The sequence below is a fragment of the Hemiscyllium ocellatum genome, chromosome 17 (genome assembly GCF_020745735.1).
Source record: "Hemiscyllium ocellatum isolate sHemOce1 chromosome 17, sHemOce1.pat.X.cur, whole genome shotgun sequence".
NCBI lineage: Eukaryota > Metazoa > Chordata > Chondrichthyes > Orectolobiformes > Hemiscylliidae > Hemiscyllium > Hemiscyllium ocellatum.
In genome coordinates, this window is record NC_083417.1 from 26,499,697 (window position 1) to 26,523,920 (window position 24,224).

Below are 24,224 nucleotides of genomic sequence, written 5' to 3' on the forward strand. Positions count from 1 at the left end.
ATGCATTTGCTTCCCTTGTTTTTCTTGGTAGTAGAAGTAGTAGAAGATGCTGCCATAGGAGCTTAAGTGAATTGCATACATTGTGCATCTTTTAGATGATACGTTCTGCTGCCACTGATTGTTGGTGCCCAAATCTAGTCTTGTTCTGGATAGTGTTGATTTTCCTTGAAGTGTTGTTAGAGTTACACTAATCCAAGCAAAGGGAGATTATTCCATCAAAGTCTTGACTTGTAGTTGGTGGACAGGATTTGAGGAGACAGAAAGTGAGTTACTTGCCTCAGGATTCCTAGCCTCTGACCTGTTCTTGTAGCCATGGTATTTATAGGGCTAGTCCAGTTCAATTTCTCGTCAATGCTAGCCTAGAAGATGTTGTTAGTGAAGGATTCAATAGTGATAGTGCCACTAAATGCCAAAGGGAAATGATTAGGTTCTATTTTGCTGGCAATGGCCATTGCCTGGCATTTGAGTGGTGCAAATGTTACTTGTCACATAGAAGCTGAAGCCCAGAACTTATTCAATTCTTGCTCTAAATGGGAGCAGGCTACTTCAGTATCTGAGGAGTCACGAACACTGTTGAACATAATGCAATCATCAACGGACATCTCCACTTCTGATTTTGCTAAAGTGAAACGTACTGATGCCAAACTTGAAAATGGTTGGGTTTAAGATACTGGCCTGTGGAATTCCTGTAGTGCTTTCTATGACAGGTGCAATTGATCTTCAGAAATCAAAAAAGTGTTGCTTTCTTTGAGATATGAGTGCAACTAGCAGAGAGATTGCCCTCTGATTCCCATTGTCTTCACTCGTAGCAGGACTCCTTGATGCCATTCTGAAGAAATTCTGTATTCTGAAGAAGGATCATACCGGGCTCAAGATATTAACTTGTTTTCTCTCTACAGATGCTGAGTTTCTCCGGAATTCTGTGATTGTTCTTTGATACCATACTGAGTCAAATGCTGCAGTGATACCAAGGTCAGTCACTCTCGCCTCGCCTCTGAAGTTCACCTCTTTTGTCCATGTTTGAACAAGGCTGTGATAGTATCAGAAGCTGAGTAGTCTTGACAGATTCTGATTTGAGCATCAGTGAACAGGTTACTGCTGAGCAAGTGCCACTTGATAGCACTGTTCACCATGCTTTACATTTCTTTGCTGATGATTGAAAATGGATTGATGGGGCAACAATTGATTATATTGGATTTGTCATTTTTGTGGATAGTGTAACTGGGTAATTTTTCACATTGCTGGGTAACTTGCAGTGTTGTAAGTGTTACGCTCTTCATTGAACTAGGGTTGATCCCTTGGCTTGATGGCAATGATAGAATGAGGGATATATTGGATTATGAGGTTAGAAAATGTGGTTTGAATACAATTGTGCTGCTGCTGCTGTTGGTCCACTGCACCTGACGGATGCCCACTTTTGAGTTGTTGACTGTGTTCGCAATCTATCCCATTTAGTACAATGGTAGTGTCACATACCATGATGGAGCATATTCTCAATCTAAAGTCAAGGCTTTATCTCCACAATGACTTCACTGGTGCTCATTTTATGAACAGATGAATGCATTGGGTAAATTGGTGATGATGAGGTCAAATAGGTTTTTCATTTTCTCATCACTTGTTGCAGACCTAGTATGGCCTTGGCTACCTCTGTCAGTAGTAGTGCTACTGTCATGTTGGATGATAGACATGAATTTTCTCACCCAGAATATATTCCGTGTTCTTGCCATGTCCTGTTTCTTCCAAGTGGAGTTCAACGTGGAGGTGCACTGATTCATTAGTTGATAAGAGGTAGCAGGAGGTTTCCTTGTCCATGCTTTACCTGATGCTGTGAACTTCTTTGATTCTGGAGTGACTAATGTTGGAAACTCTCAGGGCAAATCCCTCTCAACTATATACCACTAAATTGCAAGTTCTATCAATCTGTCCTGCTGCTGAAACAGTACATACACAAGGTGTGTGATGGTGTTGTTTGGGGTATGCAATAAGGCCTCACTTAAAGCTGTTGTTGCATTCCTCAAAATGATGATTCACCTGAAACATGTTTCCAGATGAATCAATGTTAAAGCCAGTACTAAGTTCCTGCACAGAAGCAGTATACAGATTGAGATATTGTATGTGTGCAGGACTATGTATTCCCAGCTGAAATAACTTGAAATAAAACACTAAATATAAAATAAATGTTGTAAAGTTAGGTACTTCAGACCCTTTCTTAGCAATACTCAACTTTAAGATGTTATTAAATTGAAAAAATGTAATTCAAAGAACAGTACGGCACAGTAACAGGCCCTTTGGCATACCATGATGTGCTGACACATGATGCCTTTCTAAACTAAAACCCTGTTGCCTCTATGTGCTCTATTTCCATCTTTTCCTTTCCGATTCATATAACTGTTTGCATTTATCAATTGAAAGAACCTTTGAAATACAATAAATTTAACAGTGTAGAGGAAATACATTACAAAAGTAATTTCTTTATGTAAATATTCACATGAACTCACCTAAAGTTGAATTTAGCTCAGCTCCACCTAGTGACAGAATGTGGTCTGTGCAAATGCAGACAATCTACTTGCACTGACCAGTTTCAATACTCAGATGAAACCTTGGACATCAGTGCAAGTTCAGAACAGCATCCAGGAGAAAGTGATGATGGATGGGTTGAAGATAAGAATAGTGGGTAGGAACTGGAGGAAGGGAAACAGTACTGAGTACGCTAGCATGGGGAAAAGGTTTTGGAAGTAGGCATGCAGCACAGGAAGTCTGCAGTTCATAGTGTTAAACTGAAACTCACAATATTATCGCTATTTTGTTAACAATGATAAAGCAAAATAATGTAAGCTGAGTTATCTTTAAACGGGGAAGTATTCTAATTCTAACAGAATTATATTTTACTGACAACATCAGACTGTTTCTTAGCTTGTCTGTGAGATAGCTTTTCTAACTTTGGCAGTTCTTTGGATGCTGTCTGGCCTGCTGTGTTTTTTCAGCACCACATTTTTCAACTCTGGTCTCCAGTGTCTGCAGTCCTCACTTTCACAAGTCTCAACGTGTTGATTAGGAGGACTTTGCAGGGTTTGCTGCTGATATTTTCAGTACCTAGGCAGATGCTGATAGTCCGTTATGTTTTACTCCTTTCAGAATTTTGTTGTAAAGGTCGGTCTGTTGTAATGCACGTTTCGCCAACATGTATTTGTAATGCGATTGATGAATTGGGAATGCTGTTTCTATAGCACAAACTTTAAGCACTGTTTCTAAAACACGACTTTTGTATAACGCAGGGCCACACAAGAAAGCAACTATCGTATTATAGGAGAACTGACTGTAGTTTGATGCAAGTGAGTAGCTCACTATGCCAATTTGGAGACAACCACATTGCCATGGGTTTGGAATCATATTGTTATGATCCCAACTGATGGTAATAGTGGATAAGTCAGATTCCAGACATCTGGCTTGATAGATCAAAAGTTTTATTTTTGCAATTTGTTTACTGTGGTAGACAGCCATGAATGTATTCTCAAGAGTCTACCAAGGTACTTTTAACAGAAGAACATCCAAGCTTATTACATATAAAAGTAAAAAAGATCACAAGCTATTTTACACTGCAAAAAAAGCTGATTATCTTATCAAATGGTCTCACTAAAAATATCAGAATTAACAATTCGTGCCATTTCCTCTCAACAGCAATCTTGGAGGTGCTCAAAAAGCAGTGAGAGATCAGCCTATCTCCCATTTTCAAGTTCATTTGGCACAGCTGTAATCCATTTCTTTTCAGCATATTGCTGCATTTACTCAATGCTATTTCTTATTTAATCTCTTATCCGGAAACCCTTGAACTGTTACTGTACCTCTCTATTTCTTAACATGGACTCTTCAAACTCCTCTTTACAGCCTTCGGTTTCTGGAGCTTTTCTCTTACTGACATTAAATAAGTCAGACTTATTTTCTATATAAAAATAAAATACTGCAGATGCTGGATTTCTGAAAAAAATAGCTGGTGATATACTGGAGACTGCTGTTACAAACTTTTTCTCTGAATTACCTGTTTCTTTCTGAAAGAAACCTATATATTGCCTTCTAAATGAACTTATTTCTGCCTTTTCAGTGACGCTGGACCCCTGTCTATGGTCTTATTTTGCAAAGTTGTAACTTCTATCTTTCTTTCTAATGTTTTGAATGGTTCACCTCAAGTTCTTCTTCAAGGATCATTTAAATGCATGTATTAGCAAACTTACCACTGCATCTCTCATGGAACAAGTCTAAAATGAAACTAAAACCATATTCTTCCCTTCTTAACACACACAATATAAAATTCAAATGGAACTTAAATGTAATCATAGTTCTGTACATTTAGAACCCAAGTTTCCAAAGTAGTAATGTCTCTTGTTCAGATGTAGGCTACAACAAGTAAGTACAGCAAATTTCCTTCTCTAAAGGACATTGTTGAACCAGTTGGGTTTTCACACCAAACAGCAATGGTTTTAAAGTTACCACTGAACTGCCCTTTAATTTCATTTGTATTAATTGAGTCCCCCTGTTGTCATGCTAGGATCGAACTCCTGGATTTCAAGTTTATTAGTCGAGCATTGTGATCACTACACCACTGTCTTCCCCAGTTGGAATAACACCACGAAAGATTTCATGAGCAACGATCTTGTGGTTTTAGTGTTGTGGTTAGAGGAGCAGTCAGATTCAGAATTTGCAGAGGGAACTATAGGAGATACAAGCACACCACTGGCTAATAGTGACATGTTTGAGGACCCTCCAGCAAATGAAGGCTGGGGGTGGGGGTATTGGTGGTGGAAATGAATCCATGGTTCGCAATTTGACTGCAATGATGACAACACTTTGAAGATGAGAAAAGCTGCAAGTAGAAAGATAATCATGTATGATTGCAGTGTCGAAGAAAGGGGGTTTTGTTGTGTGGGTTTAGACAAGGGGATTGTTCAAGGAAAATTATTTAACTTCACATGCCATGACTACAATACCCCAAAAAAACTCAAAGCATTAATTTTAATTGGCATGTCATTCATGATTCTAAATATCCACCTCCTCAACCAATATGGCAGTAATGTATTTTATCCATGGTCTGCCATTTTACAGAGGCTTGGGGTAGGGGGATGGATTATTGGGTGGCAGGCCCTCCTTCTTGCTGGCAATTTACAAGAGACTGGAAAGATGCCAGATAAGCCCCCTGCACAAAAGCCTGTGGAAGTGGCCTTCCAGTGGTCTTACTGGGACTGATGAGCTGCCAGCCCTCTGATTGACCAGCAGACTTAGGGAGTGAGCAACGTCTGTTAAAGAGATGGAAGGCATCCAACGAGTAATTTTATGCTGCTCTAAAAATTAGACCACAGTTCTTTGAATCAAATGAGGTGGGATTACCTCATATTTCCTGCCACTGGACAGTGACACTGCTCTCTTGTAAAATCCCATCCGTAGTACACAACTGTAATAACTTGCCAAAATTTCTTCAGTCACTTTTATACTGAAGTCCATTACAACTAAGCAAGGATAGTGTTGTAAAATGATATGCATACACTTTTGGGGGAATATCTTAAACTGCTGTCAATCATTACACATTTCAACAGAATATGATCTTTAATATCATAACTTGTTTGGCAGCTAAAGCAGCAAGTGATCATTCATTCAGCCAGTGCCAAACTCACTATGTACAATGGCCTGAAGGTTCCATCTCTGGATCCATTACCATCAAGTATTACAACGCTAGCACTCTGTGGTTACCCCAGATATTTTAAATTGTGGATGCCTGAGGCCTAGTGATCATATCTGTCAGCATATAAAGACTTGTCTTTATTCATAATGGTATTGTCAAGAGAATGACAAGGACCACAGATCACAAGGGGTAAAATCAGATGCCTTTGCTTACAGTAGGAAAAGATCACTTTCTCTGCAAAACAGACTATCTGTCTACAGGCTCTATGACACTGTTTGAATTTATTCTGGATGTGCACACTTTATTGCACTGTGGAACAAATAAGAGTTGTTATTTAAATAGACAAGTGGGGTAAAACTCGCCAGTCTTCATTCGGCGATACTTGCAGAAGTCATGATGTATTACTCCATAAACACGAAGACAGAAGATATCCATGACCAGTATGAGTGAACTTGAACTCAGGTAGAAATTTTGAATACAACACCAACTAATGACACCTGGAGTCCAGTAGAAATTATAGGTACATATCAAGAAGTAAGATTGAATCAAGCATGTGTACCAAATGACATGACAATATGACTAAAACAAATGATAAGTTAGAACAATGTCACAACCAGAAATACAGAGTGACCTTATTACAAAAGGAACACATTCTAAGAGGCAAACGCAATAAAGCAATGCTAAAGAAACTTCTTAAAATCTACAGCAACATCTAGTAAAAATCATCTGAACTAAGTCAGACAAATGAGCCAACCATCATTACATTTCTGAGACTTGTAAATTTAATCCTCTGTTAAAGCAGATTCTTACGTAATGTTATTTAGTGCTGTCATTTAATTTTATTCTTTAAGCATACTGCTTTATTTGTAGAAAGGATTATGTTGTTATTCGTGTGTATGGACCTTTTAAGGCTTTTGCTTAAATCGTTACCCGCCTTAATAGGATATGGTGTTTTAGTCTCATTACTTGTTCAACAGTCTGATGCAGAAGCAATAGAAGTCAGATGTATTATGCATAATTTCCCAGTTAATATTATCTGTGAATAATCTTATCAATTAAATAATGTACACTATTCTTTCACCAGTCTTTATGTGTGATTGATTTCTGTCTAAAAATAGATGGTAACAGCCAACAGATGGATGGCAATCTCTCACCCTCTCCTGCTCTCCCCTCCAAGTCAAATACCATCCTAACTTAGGCATACTTTGGTGCCTCTGTAACATTACTGCATCAAAATCCTTGAATTTCTTACCTAACAATATTGTGAGAGTACTTTTGCCGCATGAACTGTTGCAGTTTAACCTATTATCTCGTTGAACTTGCCTGTGATGTCTCAGTTCTGATTACTGATTGCAAAAAGCACAACCAGCTATTTAATGCTTTTAAGCACTAGTATTTCTTTGCCTTTGCATGTATAAGCATCACTTATTTAACATCTTTAATATAGAAATAAGATCCAAGGTACTTCACAGAGGTAAAAAGAAAGGATGCCCAAACAAAAGAGGAGAAATGAGGAGGAACGACTACATTCTTTGTCTAAGAGATGGTTTCTAATGAGGTTCTTAAAAGAGGAGGGGTGGGATTATTAAGGTACATATTCACAGAAAACATCCCATTATAGGTGGGGCAAAGGTTATATCATATGCCCATAAGCCACCATGGAGAACCACTATAGTGTTGGGAAATGATAGAAGTTAGAAAGATAGGGAGGAACAAGGAATTTGAGTGAATTAAGAGCTATAAACTCAAGGAAGATAATTTAACTTGGACATAGTGAGGAACCAGGATGTCCTGTACGTCAACAAGTCCAAGGATAAATGTTGGAATTGTTTTAGGATAGCTTATACTTCTCCACCTCCTGATGCTGCCTGGCTTGCTGTGTTCTTCCAGCCTCCTGCCTATCTACTTTGGATTCCAGCTTCTGCAGTTTGTTTGTCTCTAACCATGGATAGTAGATGTTTGGATGAGCTTTAGAGTGAAACATGGTAGTGGGCAGGGGAGTTTGGAATGGGAAGTGACTTGCAAGAAGGAAGGTTTCTGGTTCAAAAGTGCTGAACCTAGGAATGGAAATGGCTTATCTTTGCCTCATTATAACAGTACTGCTACAAGAGGAGCTTGATTGGGTGGGAGGAGGAATGGTCTCTATGATCTTTATGATGCAGGAATATTCCTTTGCATCTATAAAATTATTTTAGATAATGGTTCTATGATTCAAAGTTAACAGTATTCAAAAATAAGTAGATTAGTTTTTTTAAATCCATGTTATTGAAGTGCAATTCATGAATAATGGCTGTATTTTTAAGAAAATTGCATTCTAAATTCACTAATTAATAATTTTGTCCATAGAAGGAATGAAAAGTACCAACAAAGTATATGTGGATGTAGAAAAACATCTCATGAAATTATTGTTATAAAATGAACAAAGGGAAGTATTATTCACACAGATAGCAGGTGTCCATATTATTATCAATTCTGGATTCACGAGTCAGGTTGCTATGAAACAGTGTTAAAAAGTTACCTAAATTTCTCATGAATTGTTTTCATCCTTTCGTGGGACTTGGGCATTGTTGGCAACATCAGTAATTTTTGCCCATCCTAATTGCCCTTCAAAACAGAATGGTTTATTCCACTGGTTCAGGTGGCAGTTAAGAGTCAATTACATTGCTGTGGATCTGGAGTTTGTATAGACAGTAGCAGGTAAGGATAGCAGATTTCCTTCTTAAAAGATATTACAGAAGCAGATGTGATTTTGCATCAATCATTAAAAACTTCACAGTTACCATTACAGAGGCTAGCTTGCAATTCCAGAGTTGATTAGTTGAATTCAAATTTGAAACCATTCCACAGACTAATAGCCAGGGGCTTCTAGGTTATTAAGCTGTTTTATACCACAGTCTCTCCAAATCTCGGAATCTTCTCTACTGTGTAAATGTTCTGTCCCTGTAATCCATTCCAAAGTGAGTGTATAGAATGATGACTTCTTACAGCAAAGTTATGGCTTTCTTTCTTGAAGAGACTTAATGCATTTTAGTTAATTCAAAATAATGAAATACTGAGTGCTGTGTGTGCAGAAGAAACAAATGCAAACCTCAACCTTGTTATGACACACTATAAAGCTTCTTCCCGCTTAACATTCATATAGGCAGTATATTTCACATTCTTCAAAGTTATATTAGATGAAAGTATTAACTAAAACAGCAGTTCTCAACCAGGGGTCTGTGAGATGAACCCAAGGTGATACAAAACTTGATGAAATTTGTAAAGAATGTGATTTGCACCAGTGAAATAAGTACTTGCCACCAGGAAGAATTGACTATATTTATCTGATTGACATTTGCTTAGCTAATTGCATTCTGAAGATAATTCACTTTGTGAAGCATTTGAATTGTTGCAACTCCTGAAAATGATCTCATACTACTTATAGTTTATGTCTCAACATGTCCAATAGAACAAAGGTAATTTCACAATTAGTCAGCACAAGAAAGTGAGGAAATACTTGCTAGGAGAGTGTCAAACATTTCATGTTGTTTCCTCAAGCTGCTTCTGCCTCATGCTGATAGTCAGGTGCCAGATTTGCTTGGTTTGAGGGCAAAGAATTTAACATAACCTGATTGGTAAGAGTACCAGATTTTTAAATTTTGCATCAATGGTCATATTTGCACAATTGAAGACTTCTTTTAAAAAAAAACACTTTAATTGGGTATAGAAGCCATATGACATTGAACTGAATGTTGGTCCAGGAATTGAGAATTGTTGCTCAGCACCAGCATTCCCTCATTTTCAAAGTTCCTGACATGTTCATTTTGATGCAAAACACCTTTCAATATTTTGAGCATGATCTAAGTAACACAAATTATGAGCAATTACTGCTGTAGTTTCTGGGTATCTGTGCTCCCACTTATGCATGCATCTTGGAGGGAAGATTGCTCAGGACCAGCAACAAGTTACATTTTAAATAAATCAAAAATAGTAATAAACATATTTATAAAGAAATACTTGAGTGTGTTAGAATTGCATGTGGTCATGGAGTCTTTGTAATACAGAAAGATGGCCTCAGGAGCATTTAGTTAGAACTGCTGATGAAAAAGATGTCGTTCAGAAAATTTCTGTAAACCATATGTAAGTTAATTCTGTTTGTGGGAAGTGGTGAGGGTTAATAAATAAAACTATGTTTACATCAAATATGCTAAACTTTGTTAATTTATCAATCTAGGATGAGATTCCACTTTGTGGATTTGTCAGTCCTTGCTCCTGACCAATATTTCTTGAGTGCATCAGTTGTGCAAATGAGCATGCACGTTAAAATAATCTAAAAATGTAATTAGTCATGGAGCATGAAGTGAGAACAGCTCTGATAAGTGCATAAATATGACCTCTTCTGGAAATTGCATGCTCAAACATGTCAATGAGAAACTGCATGGATTGTTCAGATGTTTGAAGAATAGAACTTGTCACATCACAAAAAAAACTGCAACGCTTTGAAATAATTGAGACAGTTTTAGAAAGTAATTGAGAATAATTACTGTCATGAATTTCATTGTTCATGTATTTTACAAAAAACTTTAGGTTATGGGGATTAAAAGTCTTAACTATAGAAAATCAGATAAATGCAATTAAAGCAGGCTTTGAAGTATATTCGACTTAAAAGTTTGGGGCCATGTTGATCTAACATATTAACATGATGTAGAGATGCTGGCGTTGGACTGGGGTGGACAAAGTTAAAAATCACACAAAACTAGGTTATAGTCCAACAGGTTTATTTGGAAGCACTAGCTTTCAGAGCGCTGCTCCTTCATCAGGTAGCTATGGAGCAGGATCATAAGGCACAGAGTTTATAGCAAAAAATAGTACTTCCAAATAAACCTGTTGGACTATAACCTGGTGTTGTGTGATTATTAACTTTAACAGATTAATATTTAGTAAAGTAAGATCATAAAATAACAGTGTGTTTATTTAGCTAAAGAACTGAAAGTGTGATCTCTGCAATCCTTGTAGTTCGAGATGCTTTTGTTTTGAGAATAGAGCTGAATTGATGTAAAGCATTCATTGAATACAGCAAGATTGTAAAATCCCTTTACTTCATCAAATCAAAGAAGAGCTTATAGGTGAAGGATAATTAACAGTTTTGTTATGGATGCCCAAGAGCAAGCTACATTTTTATGGAGATGGGTGGAGCTTAGAAAGACCACCTGAATTCAGTTTATCAGAAGGTTGCTGAGAAAGAACATTGCAATTTAGGTCTGGGTGGGGGGGTTTACAACTTGCTGAGAAAAGATAATCAAACTAGATGACAGTTAGACCTACGCTGTAAGCAGAATGTTTTTAAAAAAACTTACTCCATTATTAAGTATATAGAATGTTGTGGTTCTGTTCACCGAGCTGGGAGTTTTTGTTGCAAACGTTTCGTCCCCTTTCTAGGCAACATCCTCAGTGCTTGGGAGCCTCCTGTGAAGCGCTTCTATGCTGATTCCTCCGGCATTTATAGTGGTTTGAATCTGCCACTTCCGGTTGTCAGTTGCTGTCCGCTGCAGTGGCCGGTATATAGGGTGTAGGTCGATGTGTCTGTTGATAGAATTTGTGGATGAGTGTCATGCCTCTAGGAATTCCCTGGCTGTTCTCTGTTTGGCTTGCCCTATAATAATGGTGTTGTCCCAATCGAATTCATGTTGTTTGTCATCTGAGTGTATAGCTACTAAGGATAGGGCAAGCCAAACAGAGAACAGCCAGGGAATTCCTAGAGGCATGACACTCATCCACAAATTATATCAACAGACACATCGACCTAGACCCTATATACCGGCCACTGCAGCAGACAGCAAATGACAACCGGAAGCGGCAGATTCAAACCACTATAAATGCCGGAGGAATCAGCACAGAAGCGCTTCACAGGAGGCTCCCAAACACTGAGGATGTCACCTAGAAAAGGGATGAAATGTTTGCAACAAAAACTCCCAGCTCGGCAAACAGAACCACAACAACGAGCACCCGAGCTACAAATCTTCTCACAAACTTTGAAGTATATAGAATGTTAGAGCCCAATTTCAGATTGAATTTGTAAGAGTCAATAGGTAGAAGTTTGAAACTAATGGAAGAATCCACAGTTGTCCACAAATAGCTTTGTGTAAAAGAAATTAATCTACTAAATTAATAGGAAGTATTTGAAAATTAATCAAAACAAGGGACTGAGGTGTCCAAAGTCATGAGATAGTAAATGAAAGTTTTACCTCTGAGAATAACTAGAGTTGAGGCGAATTCTTCAAGGGAGTGGGATACATTTGTGGGTGATCCATTCAGAGGTGATCCATTCACTCCATTAATACTGACTAAGTCTTATAAGAGAACCCTTGGGGAAAGTAATAAGGAAACCTTATGTTAATGTTTTAAAAGTGGTGCGAAATAAAAACAGCAATTGCTGGAGAAACTCAGCAGATCTGGTGGCATCTATGGGCAGCAAATGGAGTTAATATTTCCAGTCTGGTGACTCTTCATCAGAATTCAGAAAAGCAGTATAATAGATGTTGTGTATAGGGCCTTGTAAAGCTATTTCGTAAAGAAACACAATACAAACATACTCAGAAAATAGAAATATTTAGGATTGAAAGGATTATGGTTACTTGACCACGTAATGAGCTAAGTAGAAGGAGATGGAAGTGATGGACATTTTTTCATGATTAGATTCACATGTCTTGGAGTGTCTCAAAGCTTGATGTTACGAATGTTGCTTTTTTGTCATAGAAACCAACATATGTATGAAATTATCATTTCACAACTGCAAATAGTACAAAATTTGGTAGCATAGTGAGTAATGAGTAGCAGACTGAAAGAGGACAAAGAAGAGTGAAATGGGCAGCTACATAACAGTCATGATTTAATGCTGTTAAATATGAATTAATGCAGTTAAAAACAGAAAATGCTAAAAATATTTGCAGTTCTGACAACAACTGAAGAAGAATTATGGTCTGTTTGTGAAAGGCTACGGACCTAAAATGTTCACTCTATCTACCCCCACTGGTCCTTTCATACCTGCTAAGTATTTACACCCTCATCTGCATTATCTCAAATTTCTAGCATGTATATTATTGTGTAACTTTTTATGAAGTGATGCACTTCAAGAATCAGTAGAACCTAAAGTCATTCCAGTTTGAAGTGCAAAATAGAGGATCATGGGTCTTCATTTTGTGAATCTTTGGACATGGCAAGGAAAATTGAAAAGATGGTTTAAAATACATAATCAATACTTGGCTTTGTAATTGAAGGTTTCGATTACAAAAACAATGCTAAATCTTTATAAATTACAAGTTAGGCTTTTGCGGGAGTATAGTCTACAATTCTGAACACCATTCTTTAACAAGGATGTCAAGGTCTTGGCGTTTATCAGGACGTTGCCAGAGATAAGAGAAGGCATGGTGACTCAGTGGCTAGCACTACTGCCTCACAGCACCAGGGATGCAGGTTCGATTCCAGCCTCAGGCAACTGTTTGTGTGGAGTTTGTACACTCCCCCTGTGTCTGCATGGGTTTCTTCAAGGTCTTTAGTTTCCTCCCACACTCCAAAGATGTGCACGTTAGGTGAGTTGGCCATGCCAAATTGCCCATGGTGTTCAGGGATGTATAGGTTAGGTGCATTAGCCAGGGGTAAATGTAGAGTAATAGGGTAGGGGAATGGGTCTGGGTGGGTTACTCTTCAGAGGGTTGGTGTGGACTTATTGGCTGAAGGGCCTGTTTCCACACTGTACGATTCTATTACACAATTATGTAGAGAAATTTGAAAAGCTGTGGTCCTCCTTCAAGCAACAAGTTTTAAAGGGATGCATAGTAGAGCTATTCAAAATATGAACACATGTAGAAATAAATTGTTTCTGTGGAAATTGGGTTAATGTCCACAGGATATAAATTTGCTGTATTGGTAGAAGAGTGAGAAGAGATATATGAGTACATTTTATCCTCATTTAAGGTTGTCAGGTTCTGGAGCATTGTCGCTGAAAAGTTGAAAGCAGATTCCACAGAAATGGCAAAAGGCAATTTGGCATGTCCTTGAAGAGGACCATCTTAAATTGAGCTTTCAAAGACCTGTGTCGGCACAACAGGCCAAATGGTTTTGTGAACTGTATTCTGTCTTTATGGAAACAGAATAATTGAGCGTATGCCTTATTTGAAACTGTCTTTATGAAAATTGAAATTAAAATTTCCATACGTAATGATGATTATTTTAAGTACTAATGAGATTTCTTAGGTTTGTCTTTAAAGAGTGTGTATTTCTGTCAAATTGATTGGGATATAGAATAAGACAGTCTTGCTTGATTATTCTCCAAACATTCCATGCAAGTAGGCAACAAAAATAGGTGCCTTCAGGCCCAATATGCTTTACTGAAATCATTACCTGTCAGTTAGGACAAGTATCCTGCGGGGACGTGATAATTTTGTCGCTGTTTGCCAGGTGTATAATGTGTGAATTATGGCATTTTGAGGTCCAACTAGGCACATTAACAAGTTTTCATTATTGTTAAAGTAAAAGATATATGGAAATTGTTGAACAAAGAATTTAATTTATGGAGCTTCTTTTTAAATGTATGTTGCATACAGTGCATTTTCATGCCATTTAAAAATGTCTAATTGAACAGTGTAGTAGTTAAATGGTTTGTTTTAACCTGCCATAATCAGGAAATCAAGCCTACACAATAATTCCCACTCGAACATGATAATTAGTATGTTCAGTTAAGTGCCCAGCCATGAGGAAAAAAGTTGTAGCTTTATCTCACTTGAAGAGAACTCAGGTTAGCAATCTAAAGATCAGCGTGAACAAGCATGTAGAAATCTAATATCTTGATATTTTCTCATCATTTCAGCCTTCAACATTTTTAGTGCTTCCTTTAAGGCTTTTCCATACTATGCATTAATAATCATTCAAGAAAACCTAGTCAGCTTAACAATTTTGTTGTTACTGTTGTGGAACTGGCTGCTACAATGTATGTAACAAGAGCCTTGAGTCTGACTCATCTGTTTTTCTATTACACTGCCTCTGTGAAAGTGCTTTGTTATGTATCTTCACTGAGATTCAGTGTATAGTCCATGGAGAATTTTTAGTTGATATGGTCTGTGTAGGTAGGAGAATTCTGCCATCTAACTTTCTTTATCTGGATCTAAGGGCCTAATTGATTTATTGTGTTGCAGGATTAACCACCACTGAGTTTTGAGAATAAAAGTTTCTTGTCTTAACAGATGAAATTATTTGCCTGATAGCCATCAGGTACAAGTTATATTCATCATTAGCCATTGTAGTAATGGCTATGAGGAGACTTACGGAAAAAAAGTGTACTCTGAGATCTTAAGATGTTCAACCACTATTGAGTTTTAGGAAGAAAAGGTTCTTGTCTTAACAGATGCAATTTATTGCTTGGTAGCCATCAGGTACATGGTATATTCAACATTAGCCATTGTAATAAAGGCTATGAGGAGACTTACAGATAAAAGAGTGTACTCTGAGATCTTAAGATGTTCTGCCAAGCTTGTATGACATCATCAGATTGGGTGGAGCTTAATGCAGTCTTTAATATTAACTCTTTCAGAGCCATTACCTTTTACAACAGATACTGCATGGTACTCCTTCACACTGCACAAATTACAATCTTAATGTATTTTATGTGAATTCACTTTGTTTACTGTAATTCTTCCCTGTCCGAACCTATAAGATCATGCTTCTCAACCTTTCACGATGTATATAGTGGGAGTAGAATGAAAAAGAAATGCTTCTGAGGGCACATTCGTTCTACAGGTGCCACCTCATCACAAATGCAAGCTCATATTCATAGATATATTTCTATCGTCACAGCTACAAAAATCAAACTGCAAAGGTTATTTGTCCTTTGTTCTATTCTCAGAACCCTTTCTAAGGGAGTGCCATCTTTCTCTAATGTGCAGCATGGCATAATGTCTCCTCATTGTTCAATTTGGGAGAGTCACATGGTTGAAAATATTGAACTTATCAAATAGTTGGAACCGTTTTATTCAGCATTAAGCCAAGCAGTGAAAACAGAAAAATATTTCTCTTCTGGGAACAAATGGGGGCTGCTTACCTCTCAAGCAATAATGAATTTATAGCCAAAGAGTAATTACTACATCTAGCTCAGATCTATTAGAATGAAGATGCCAATTATGTCTTGTCTGGCTTATGCCAATGCTGCTTCATTCTATCATCCTGAAGGTGATGTTTCTCCTTCTCAATGTTCTCATCTTGCTTCTCAGAAGACTGCTGCCACTATTTCAGCTCATCAGAGTCCATCACATCCCATTGTTGCCTGCTGCAGTTGTGCAGAGCATAGTATGGAAGTATTATATAGCACATTCATTCTGGGGTTGAAAGGTCACAGGTCCTCCTATAGCAGTTGGCTTAATTTTATGATGTGGGGCATCTTCAGTCTCTGGTGACAATGTGTCTTGGCCATCTAGAGGACCTGGCATTGAGGATAGTAGACTCTGAGCCACCTGTACCTCTTCCACATCCTGAGGGGACCTTAAGCTGTAAATTATTTACGTGGAGACTATTTGGCAGCTGCTGGAGTTTGGTGTGGGTTTGCTGGTGCATCTGTTCCACATTCATTTCCTTGTGCCTTTGTAGTAGTGTGACCACAGTGATAATGACCCTCCTATGGTTAGATTCACGCTTCATTGAACCTATGTGAGTATTAGAACCAGTTCTTAGTAATGTGAGGAGTCAGCATTTGCATGCCACACAAATGATAATTTAGCATTGTCCTTCAACAAGTAGGGAATGGAAGACTTTGCTAAGGAGGGCCAAGGAATATCTTGACATAGACCTTTGGCATAACAGAAGAAAGGCCTGCCTTTGAATGCACAGTCAAGAACCAGGTAATTGCAGTCCCATCCAGAGGGCCATGATGGAGAAGCGTTCAGAGGGTGGTATTTTCAATTGCATTGATGGTTGCATATAGGTCAAGAAGAATGAAAGGAGATTGTTTACATGGTCATAGGAGTATAGGATGTATTTTGTGATTTTGCTTGTTTCAGTATTATGAAAGCATGTAAATCCAAATGTAAGGATTTAGACATGGAGGTCTCAAAAAGACAGGCTTGGATTTGGAAGGCAACTTCACATCTGAAGCCTTGGGAAAGGAAGGAGAGTTTGCAGAGGAGCTGCTGACACTTGTTAGAGGTGAAGATGGAGAAGGCAAAGAAGAAGGGTTTAAGAAGATGGTTTCTGTTAGTCGAAAAAAGATGGGCTTAACTTTGGATTTCATTCTTGGTCCTGAAGCAGTGCATAGTTTTGCAGATGAGATCTGAACCTGACAGTGCTTTATGTGGCTTTACTAGATATGGTAATGGATGACGAACCATATCACAACTGTATATGTCGAAGTTTGCATAATGGAGTTCAAACTAAGGGCATACCAAGGAAAAGATTAGAGTAAGAGAAGGTAATGGTTTTATTGGTGCATAAGGTGCAAATTTAGAAGCTAAGATGAGCAGATTAGTAGCTGCTGAAAACCCATTGCGGATGGAGTACCAAAGCTAGATAGATGAAGCTTTAGAAGTTATTTTGTAAGTAAATAGGAGGGAGACTTTTTTCTAGAGGATGACAACAAAGAGGGGAAAGGGGCATGTGAGTGGAGTGATACATGGAAGTGACCAGAGATGGCCTTATCTATGATTGACATGCTAGGAGTAATGAGATCATTTGAGAAAGCAAGACCAAGAGAATGATGATGAATAAGGGTAGGGTAATTTATAAAGAGGGAAAGATTAAGGGATGGTGGTGAAATTAGAAGAACGAAGGCATGACATGTTGAGGTAAAGGTTGAAACAACTGAGGATAAAAAAGTCTCTTGAGGGAATGAAACAGTGATGATAATTTGTTGATATAGCTGTAAAGATACGTGTGAGAGTGGTAAAGATTTTAAATGGGAGGGGAGAGGGTTGGAACAAGGTGGGAAGCTAAATAGAGGAGTGTTAGAGGTTCTGGGGTCAGCCCAAAATGATTTGGTGATACAAGTCTTGTAGTCACCGCAATAGTTTGGTAAGGTAAGGAATGGTTTGGTGTAGCCTGAATGAAGAACTTCAAATTAAATATTTCCAATACTGACTTTCTTTATTAGTCAAATCAATGAAAATCTGTGGGTTTTTTTGTAAATTTGTGTTGCTCATCACTAAAGGAATAATGATGAAGAAATGCAGGATCAATTCATTCTCCTGAAAAATGATTCTGTTATGTTCAGCTTCTGGCATGTCACCTTTTCTGAAAATGTGAATGAAAATTATGTAGTAGTTAAAGTAGAGTTACTCAGAGTGTTAAATTAACAAGCAACAAAGCCCAGTACTGTGAGCTAATTAATATATCCATTGTTTGTCTGAATTTGTAAGCTCAATGGGAACTTGTCACAGGCTATCTGGTATTTGTTTATTACACTAGTACTATATGAGAAATATTGCTGGTAGTTGATACTGAACCTTGAAGTAATAGTTACATCAGTATTTAAAATTCCATATTGTATTTACATTTGTTATCTCTGGTATAATGGCTAGGAAAATAATCATGAACAAATATTTTTGGATCAAGCAGTGTTTGTGATATGGTAAGGGAAAACTTTGCAACATCGAATGACATAAAGGGTAATCAAGTAATGCATCTGACACCAATGAAATTCATTGTGTCCAAAAACACTCTACTCTAATATGAGCTATACAAAAAGATAATTTACGCTTCCTATATGGTTTCATTGTAAATATATTTGTTAATAACTTTGAATTTTGAAGATCAGATCCCGTGCACATTTTATTAAACAGAGTGATCAGTAAATACGAATATCACAGAATAACTAACAAAGGAAATCTCCTCTTATTTTATCATTTTTGAAAAAGAAAGCCCACCTATATTTGCTGGTATGTGTGTAAGGTAATATTTTTTATTTATAGTTTTTCATAAAATACTGTTGTCCAGCTGTGCTTTGACCTCTTTAATAATAAATGATGGATGTGAGAATTACAGAGAGAACTGAAAAAAAAATCCAATTTTGTCTTGACTGTATTAAATAGAAACTGAAATACGTTATTTAATGCATGGTATGAATGGTTGCTATTATGTGTTATTAACAAATCAACCTCTTCTTTCTATAATATGAGTCCTTATCGCACTAGGAACAGCATACATGCTTTTCTGTATTGATTTATTGCTGCTTGCCATATGACAGTAGAAAGTAATGAGTTGACTATGTTTTTGATAGGATTGTGCAATAAGTTCAGCAAGTTTTATCTCTGTCACTTGATTAGATTTTGCAAGGGTTACTTAGTTTGCAGAAAACGCTAACTCAGCTGTTACAATTGAACTGTTATGAAATAGATAATAGAATTTGAAGCATCTTGCTGTTTGGAACTGAAGGTAGATCAGAATATTGTGCACGCATAGGCAGGAATACAGTTCCTAGATATAGAGCTTGTATTAGCAAACTCTGAGTGTAAAATTACATAAATTAAACTACAACTTTTTTTACAATTATAATTTTAAATTGCTTCCCTAATTTTTTCTGATATGTTTAGAAGGTGCTCCTGCAATATTTAATAACCTTACCACAATTAACCAAGTGAAAAATGATTTGGGTGAATTGTTAGTTTTACAGAAGATATTTTACACATCATGTTTTGAATTGCTGTCAATGATACCTGGTGCCTGAAAGTGCAATGCATTCAAAAATGTTGAATTGAAGTGATTATCTTATTTACATTTGTTTTATACATTAGTTTGCAAATTACTAAATAATTTTATTGCTAGTTTCAAATAAAGTTGTTCAAAACACATTATTTCATTGCATCCCGAGTTCCAAATCCTTCAATTATCAACCTCCTCATTAGGGTGATAAATTTGACTGTAGCTGTTGGTTTTGGGTGAAAGTATGCATTCATATAATTAATTTCTTGAAATTTAAATTATGTATAAAATAATATAGAGGTTGTTTGATTCTAAAGCCTGTGGTAGAAGGTTCATACTTAACATAGAAATAGCATAATGAACAGAATTATTAAGCAAAAAAAAACAACTGATACTTATATAGTGCTATTATTGTAGTCAAATATCCCAGGATGTTTTCACAGGAGCAAAAGGAAGGAAAATATTACACTGACCGTAAGCTGAATGTTTATTTTAAGGATTGTTTTATAGAAAGAAATTAGGTAGAGAGGCAACATTGTGTAGGGCAAATACTTCAGAAGTTAGAGCCTTAACAACTAAAGGTGTGGCAACCATGGGGTTTGAAGTCATTGTAGTCATAGAAATAATTAGGACTGCAAATGAACTTCAAGACATTAGCAAGAACACAACTCTTCGTGGTACATGTTATGTAGACTAACAGATAAAACCACAAAGCGCATCATGGTGGCAGAACACTAGCACTGAAAACTAATTGTGACTGCTGGTTAGTGGCAGTAAGTTAAAGGGTAAAAATATGACAGCAGTGTAAAACTTTGTGAAAAGTCCCTTTCTTAACAATCATCCATCGATTTGTCTGAACTCAGAGCACAAGATCCAACTTGCAGCAAAATCTAAAGTGCTACAACCATAGCTAAAGACTTCAAACCTGTACTGAAACACAGTGAGTACTCCATCTCTCTCTTTAAAAGAAGCAGCAGTTTACAAAGGGCTCAGCTTCAAAACAAAATTTAAAGCATTGATGGATAACTTAACTGAAGAAAAAGCTTCTAGAAAAAAAATAAAGTTTGAAAACTAAGAAAAATGTTTTCCATACTTAAAACCCTTTACCAATGTCCAGATGTTGGGTCACTTCTTCCATTTTCTTGTCTGAAATGGCTTGGAAATTTGAAAGTGCATGATGTCATCACTGATTTCTTTCTGCATGAATGTCATTTACAGATATGAGTCTTCAACTTTTAAAGGGGCAGGGACATTTAATGATTGAGGAAAGAGAACAGAAGCAAATAGTAACAAAAGCCCAGAACAGCATTATACTGCAGTACAGATCTTTATGCAGATATTTTAGAAGGCATGAAGTTACACCTAAGATGCTTGCAAATTTCTCATCATGTACTGGCAATCCATTGATATTCTGTCAAAATATAAGCTGTTTAAAGAAGAACTCAATTTTTGTATTGTCAGATATCTATGAAAGAAGTGGTCAAACTTCTCAGATTTGACATTGAAAGGTTAAGCAGAATGAAATACTCCAGTATTTCTGGCAATGACAATAAAGACCCTGAAAGCATTTTTCAAATTTTAGAAGATCAACTTAAGCTCAGATTCAATTTCAGAATACACAGGTTCGAATTCATATCCTGCCAGATAACAACCACAAATATAAAGTAAATGGTATGCATCCATGTGTGATGATTAGTAGCATATTACTGAGAAAAACTACACTATTGAGACATAATAACTGCATTAAAATAAAGTGAATGTATCATACAGCCAAATTGTTACTTGAATGTAAAGCCACTGCATATCTATATGAATTCTTGTTCATGTTTATTGGAAAAGGGGTCCATTTCCTGAAAGATAAAATTATGTGAGATGTTCCATTATGGCATTATGTGTATTATGAATTATAGTTGTTGATGCCAGAAGCATAATTTATTTTGTCTCCCTTAATACTGTTTTTATGCATTTAATTGTTACTGATTCCACAATGCTTGTCTGATTGACACTGTTAAATGTATAATGTGTTAACATTTATTTAACGTTTGTTAAGATGTTTTTGAATCAAAATTTCAATTTAAACTTCAGTTAAACTTAGCCAAGTAGCTAATCCTTGTCCCATGGATTTGTTTAGTAATCGTCCTACAGTTCATTCTAAATAATAACAAAAGCCATAATGAACGCATACTTTTTAAAATGAGTGTGATTGGATTATGAAAGTGCTGTTGCCTGGGGGTGAAAACCTGGGGATTAAAGGTCTAAAGAGCTGACAAATGTACAAAGTTTTCCAAATTTGCTTTAAGATGTTCCATTCCAGCACGTTAGAAACAGCTTGCCAATCTCCATTGTTGCTTATGATTAGTTGAAAAAATGTGTAAAGTTTTGGCTTTTCGAAATGTAACACATGAAAAGCTTATTTTTCTTGGTAGTTTGAATGTAAAGGCTTGAAATTTATTTTCTTTTTTCATAAACTGAGCTCTGCTATCTCCACACCCAAAAATCATTCTGATATGAGAAGTGCTGGAGGGTTCATTTTTGTTGGGTCTGTCAATCCCTCACAAAATTAATTAAAAAAAGCTTAACTTTTTATAGAAGTGTTTATAACGTAATTGACAATAATTGAACCAGTATTATATTCTTTGTTATAAATGAATTGTTTCACAAATTGATTTCTACTCTTTCCTCTTTTATTGGTTATAAATTATTCCATTTCTTTCCTTGCAGAGTGAAACTGTGACAGTTTGGTGTTTTACACTTTGCAGTGAAACAAATTAAGATAGTGTTTTCTTTAAACTTGAGTCCCATCTGCTCATATTAGATGGAATAGTATTTTCATACCACTGCATCGAGAAGTAACCATTCTGTCCTTCAGTCAAATGACCATATTCAGTCAAGAAAGGTCGTCTAATTTGGCTGCCCAATAGATTAAAATTTATATTTAGGCATTAGGAGGTCAGCATAGTTTATCATTAGAGGTCTATGTAGTGTGGAATTTGACACACTGCCTCCTTCACATTTCTATGACACAATTTTAATCGGAACAAGTATACTTTTGCTCCTCCCAGACAAGAATTTTAAATAATTTTGGCACTAAAGTAAGGTGAAATGATTTTAACAGTCTCTAGTTGTCAACAGTATTGCCACAGTCAAAAAGTGTGATGCTGGAAAAGCACAGCCTGTAAGGCAGCATCTGAGGAGCAGGAGAGTCGACGTTTCGAGCATACGCTGTTTATCAAACGCAGTCTGTCCTGCTTTTTGGATGCTGCCTGACTGACCATGCTTTTCCAGCACCACACTTTTTGACTCTGATCTCCAGCATCTGCTGTCCTCACATTCTCCCAACAGTTTTGCCACAGATTAACAAAATTAGTTTTACATGTTTCTAAAATGTTCAAAATCTATTTTTGTTTTGTTAAGGAAGTGAAAATTAAACTTGGGTCTTCTGAAGATGCGCTATTAAACTTACAAGAAGAGAACACAAACTTGAAGACAGAGATTTACAATCTGAGGGCTAAACCTGAATACACCAGAGCAGACGAGGTGCTTTATTTTAAATAATAAATTCAGTAACCATTCATTTATTTTATATCTAATACTTTTGTGTCATGAAATCAGATTTATTATGAATTATAAGAAATAAATCTTTTATTAGTACCAGTTTCTTGCAGTATCGGACAAAATCTCCATTTATTGTGAAATTTCTTCAAGTAAGCCAAGTGTATAAATTGAAAATGTACTGTTGGTGAATCAGTGCTCATCTCGGGCAAAGTTTGACCACACTTCTTTGAACCCTCTTCTTTCCCCATTCATTATTGTAAATATATCATATTTCACAATTTTATCAAATTCCCACTCTGTTGGTAAAGTTCAGATGCAGGGAATATTTGGTTAGTATGCATTAGGTGTTTGAAATTATTGCTTTGGTAGATTAGGTAAATATTGTGCTTTATAAACAAAGACATTAATCTGTGATAGTTATCATTAATCAAATAGTGTAATCTTCCAAATTTCAGCTCTGATTTGCGTAGAATTAAGTTAAATGTACCAGTTCTGTTCGTCATGTAAAGTGAATTTACATTTCTTTCAAAACTGCTTTCAGAAACAGTATATCAGGATACACCCACCAGGTAATTAAAAGGAAATGCCAGAGACTTCTGTCAATATTTGAATAGTAAAATAGACAAAAAGGGGTGGACCAGTAAGGGAATTTTTAGATGATGGCTAGGGCATATCTGAGATTAATTACGTTTTTGCATCAGTCTGTATTCAGAAAGTAGATTCTGCTCAAGCCATTGTAGAAGAATAGGTAGTTGAGATCGTTGATGGACTTAAAATTGATAAAGAGAAAGTATTAAATAGGCTAGGTATACTTAAAATTGAGGTTACCAATAATCTGGAGGCCCAGGGTAATGTTCTGGAGACATGGCAAAATTTGAATTCAGTGGATAAATCTGGAAATAAACGCTGGTCTACTGGTGACCATGAAACCATTGTCAGCTGTTGGTAAGAAAAAACCCAGTTAATAAGGGAAGGAAACCAGCTATCCTTATCTAATTGGGCACAGATATGTCTCCAGACTCTTAGCAACTGTTACAAAATCTAAAGAAAGAAAGTCAATTGAATGAGTCTCCAAGATGTGGAGACCTGCCTCAGAATCATCAGTCAACAGCCTGACATGTAAACCTTAAAAAGAACACACAAAGACTGGTGTAATGGATGGTCACGTTGTAGATGAAGTTTAATGCAGAAATGTATAGTGAAGTGGTTTCTTTGGCAACAAGAATGAATAGAAGAAATGTAAAACAAAGGGTTCAATTTTATGGAGAATCAAGAGCAGAGGAACCTGAGAGTTTGTTGCCCAAGAAGTTACCATTGACATGATGAGTTTAAAGGATGATTA

The 24,224-nt window shown here is 36.6% G+C and overlaps 1 protein-coding gene across 1 annotated transcript in view; it reads left to right on the forward strand.

The window, feature by feature from the left end:
* LOC132824059 (kinectin-like) overlaps positions 1-24,224 on the forward strand; it is a 337,358-nt gene that overhangs the window by 126,271 nt on the left and 186,863 nt on the right. The window contains exon 5 of the mRNA XM_060838325.1: positions 22,742-22,864. Coding sequence (XP_060694308.1) covers positions 22,742-22,864 — 123 coding nt within the window. The remainder of the gene's footprint in view (positions 1-22,741; positions 22,865-24,224) is intronic.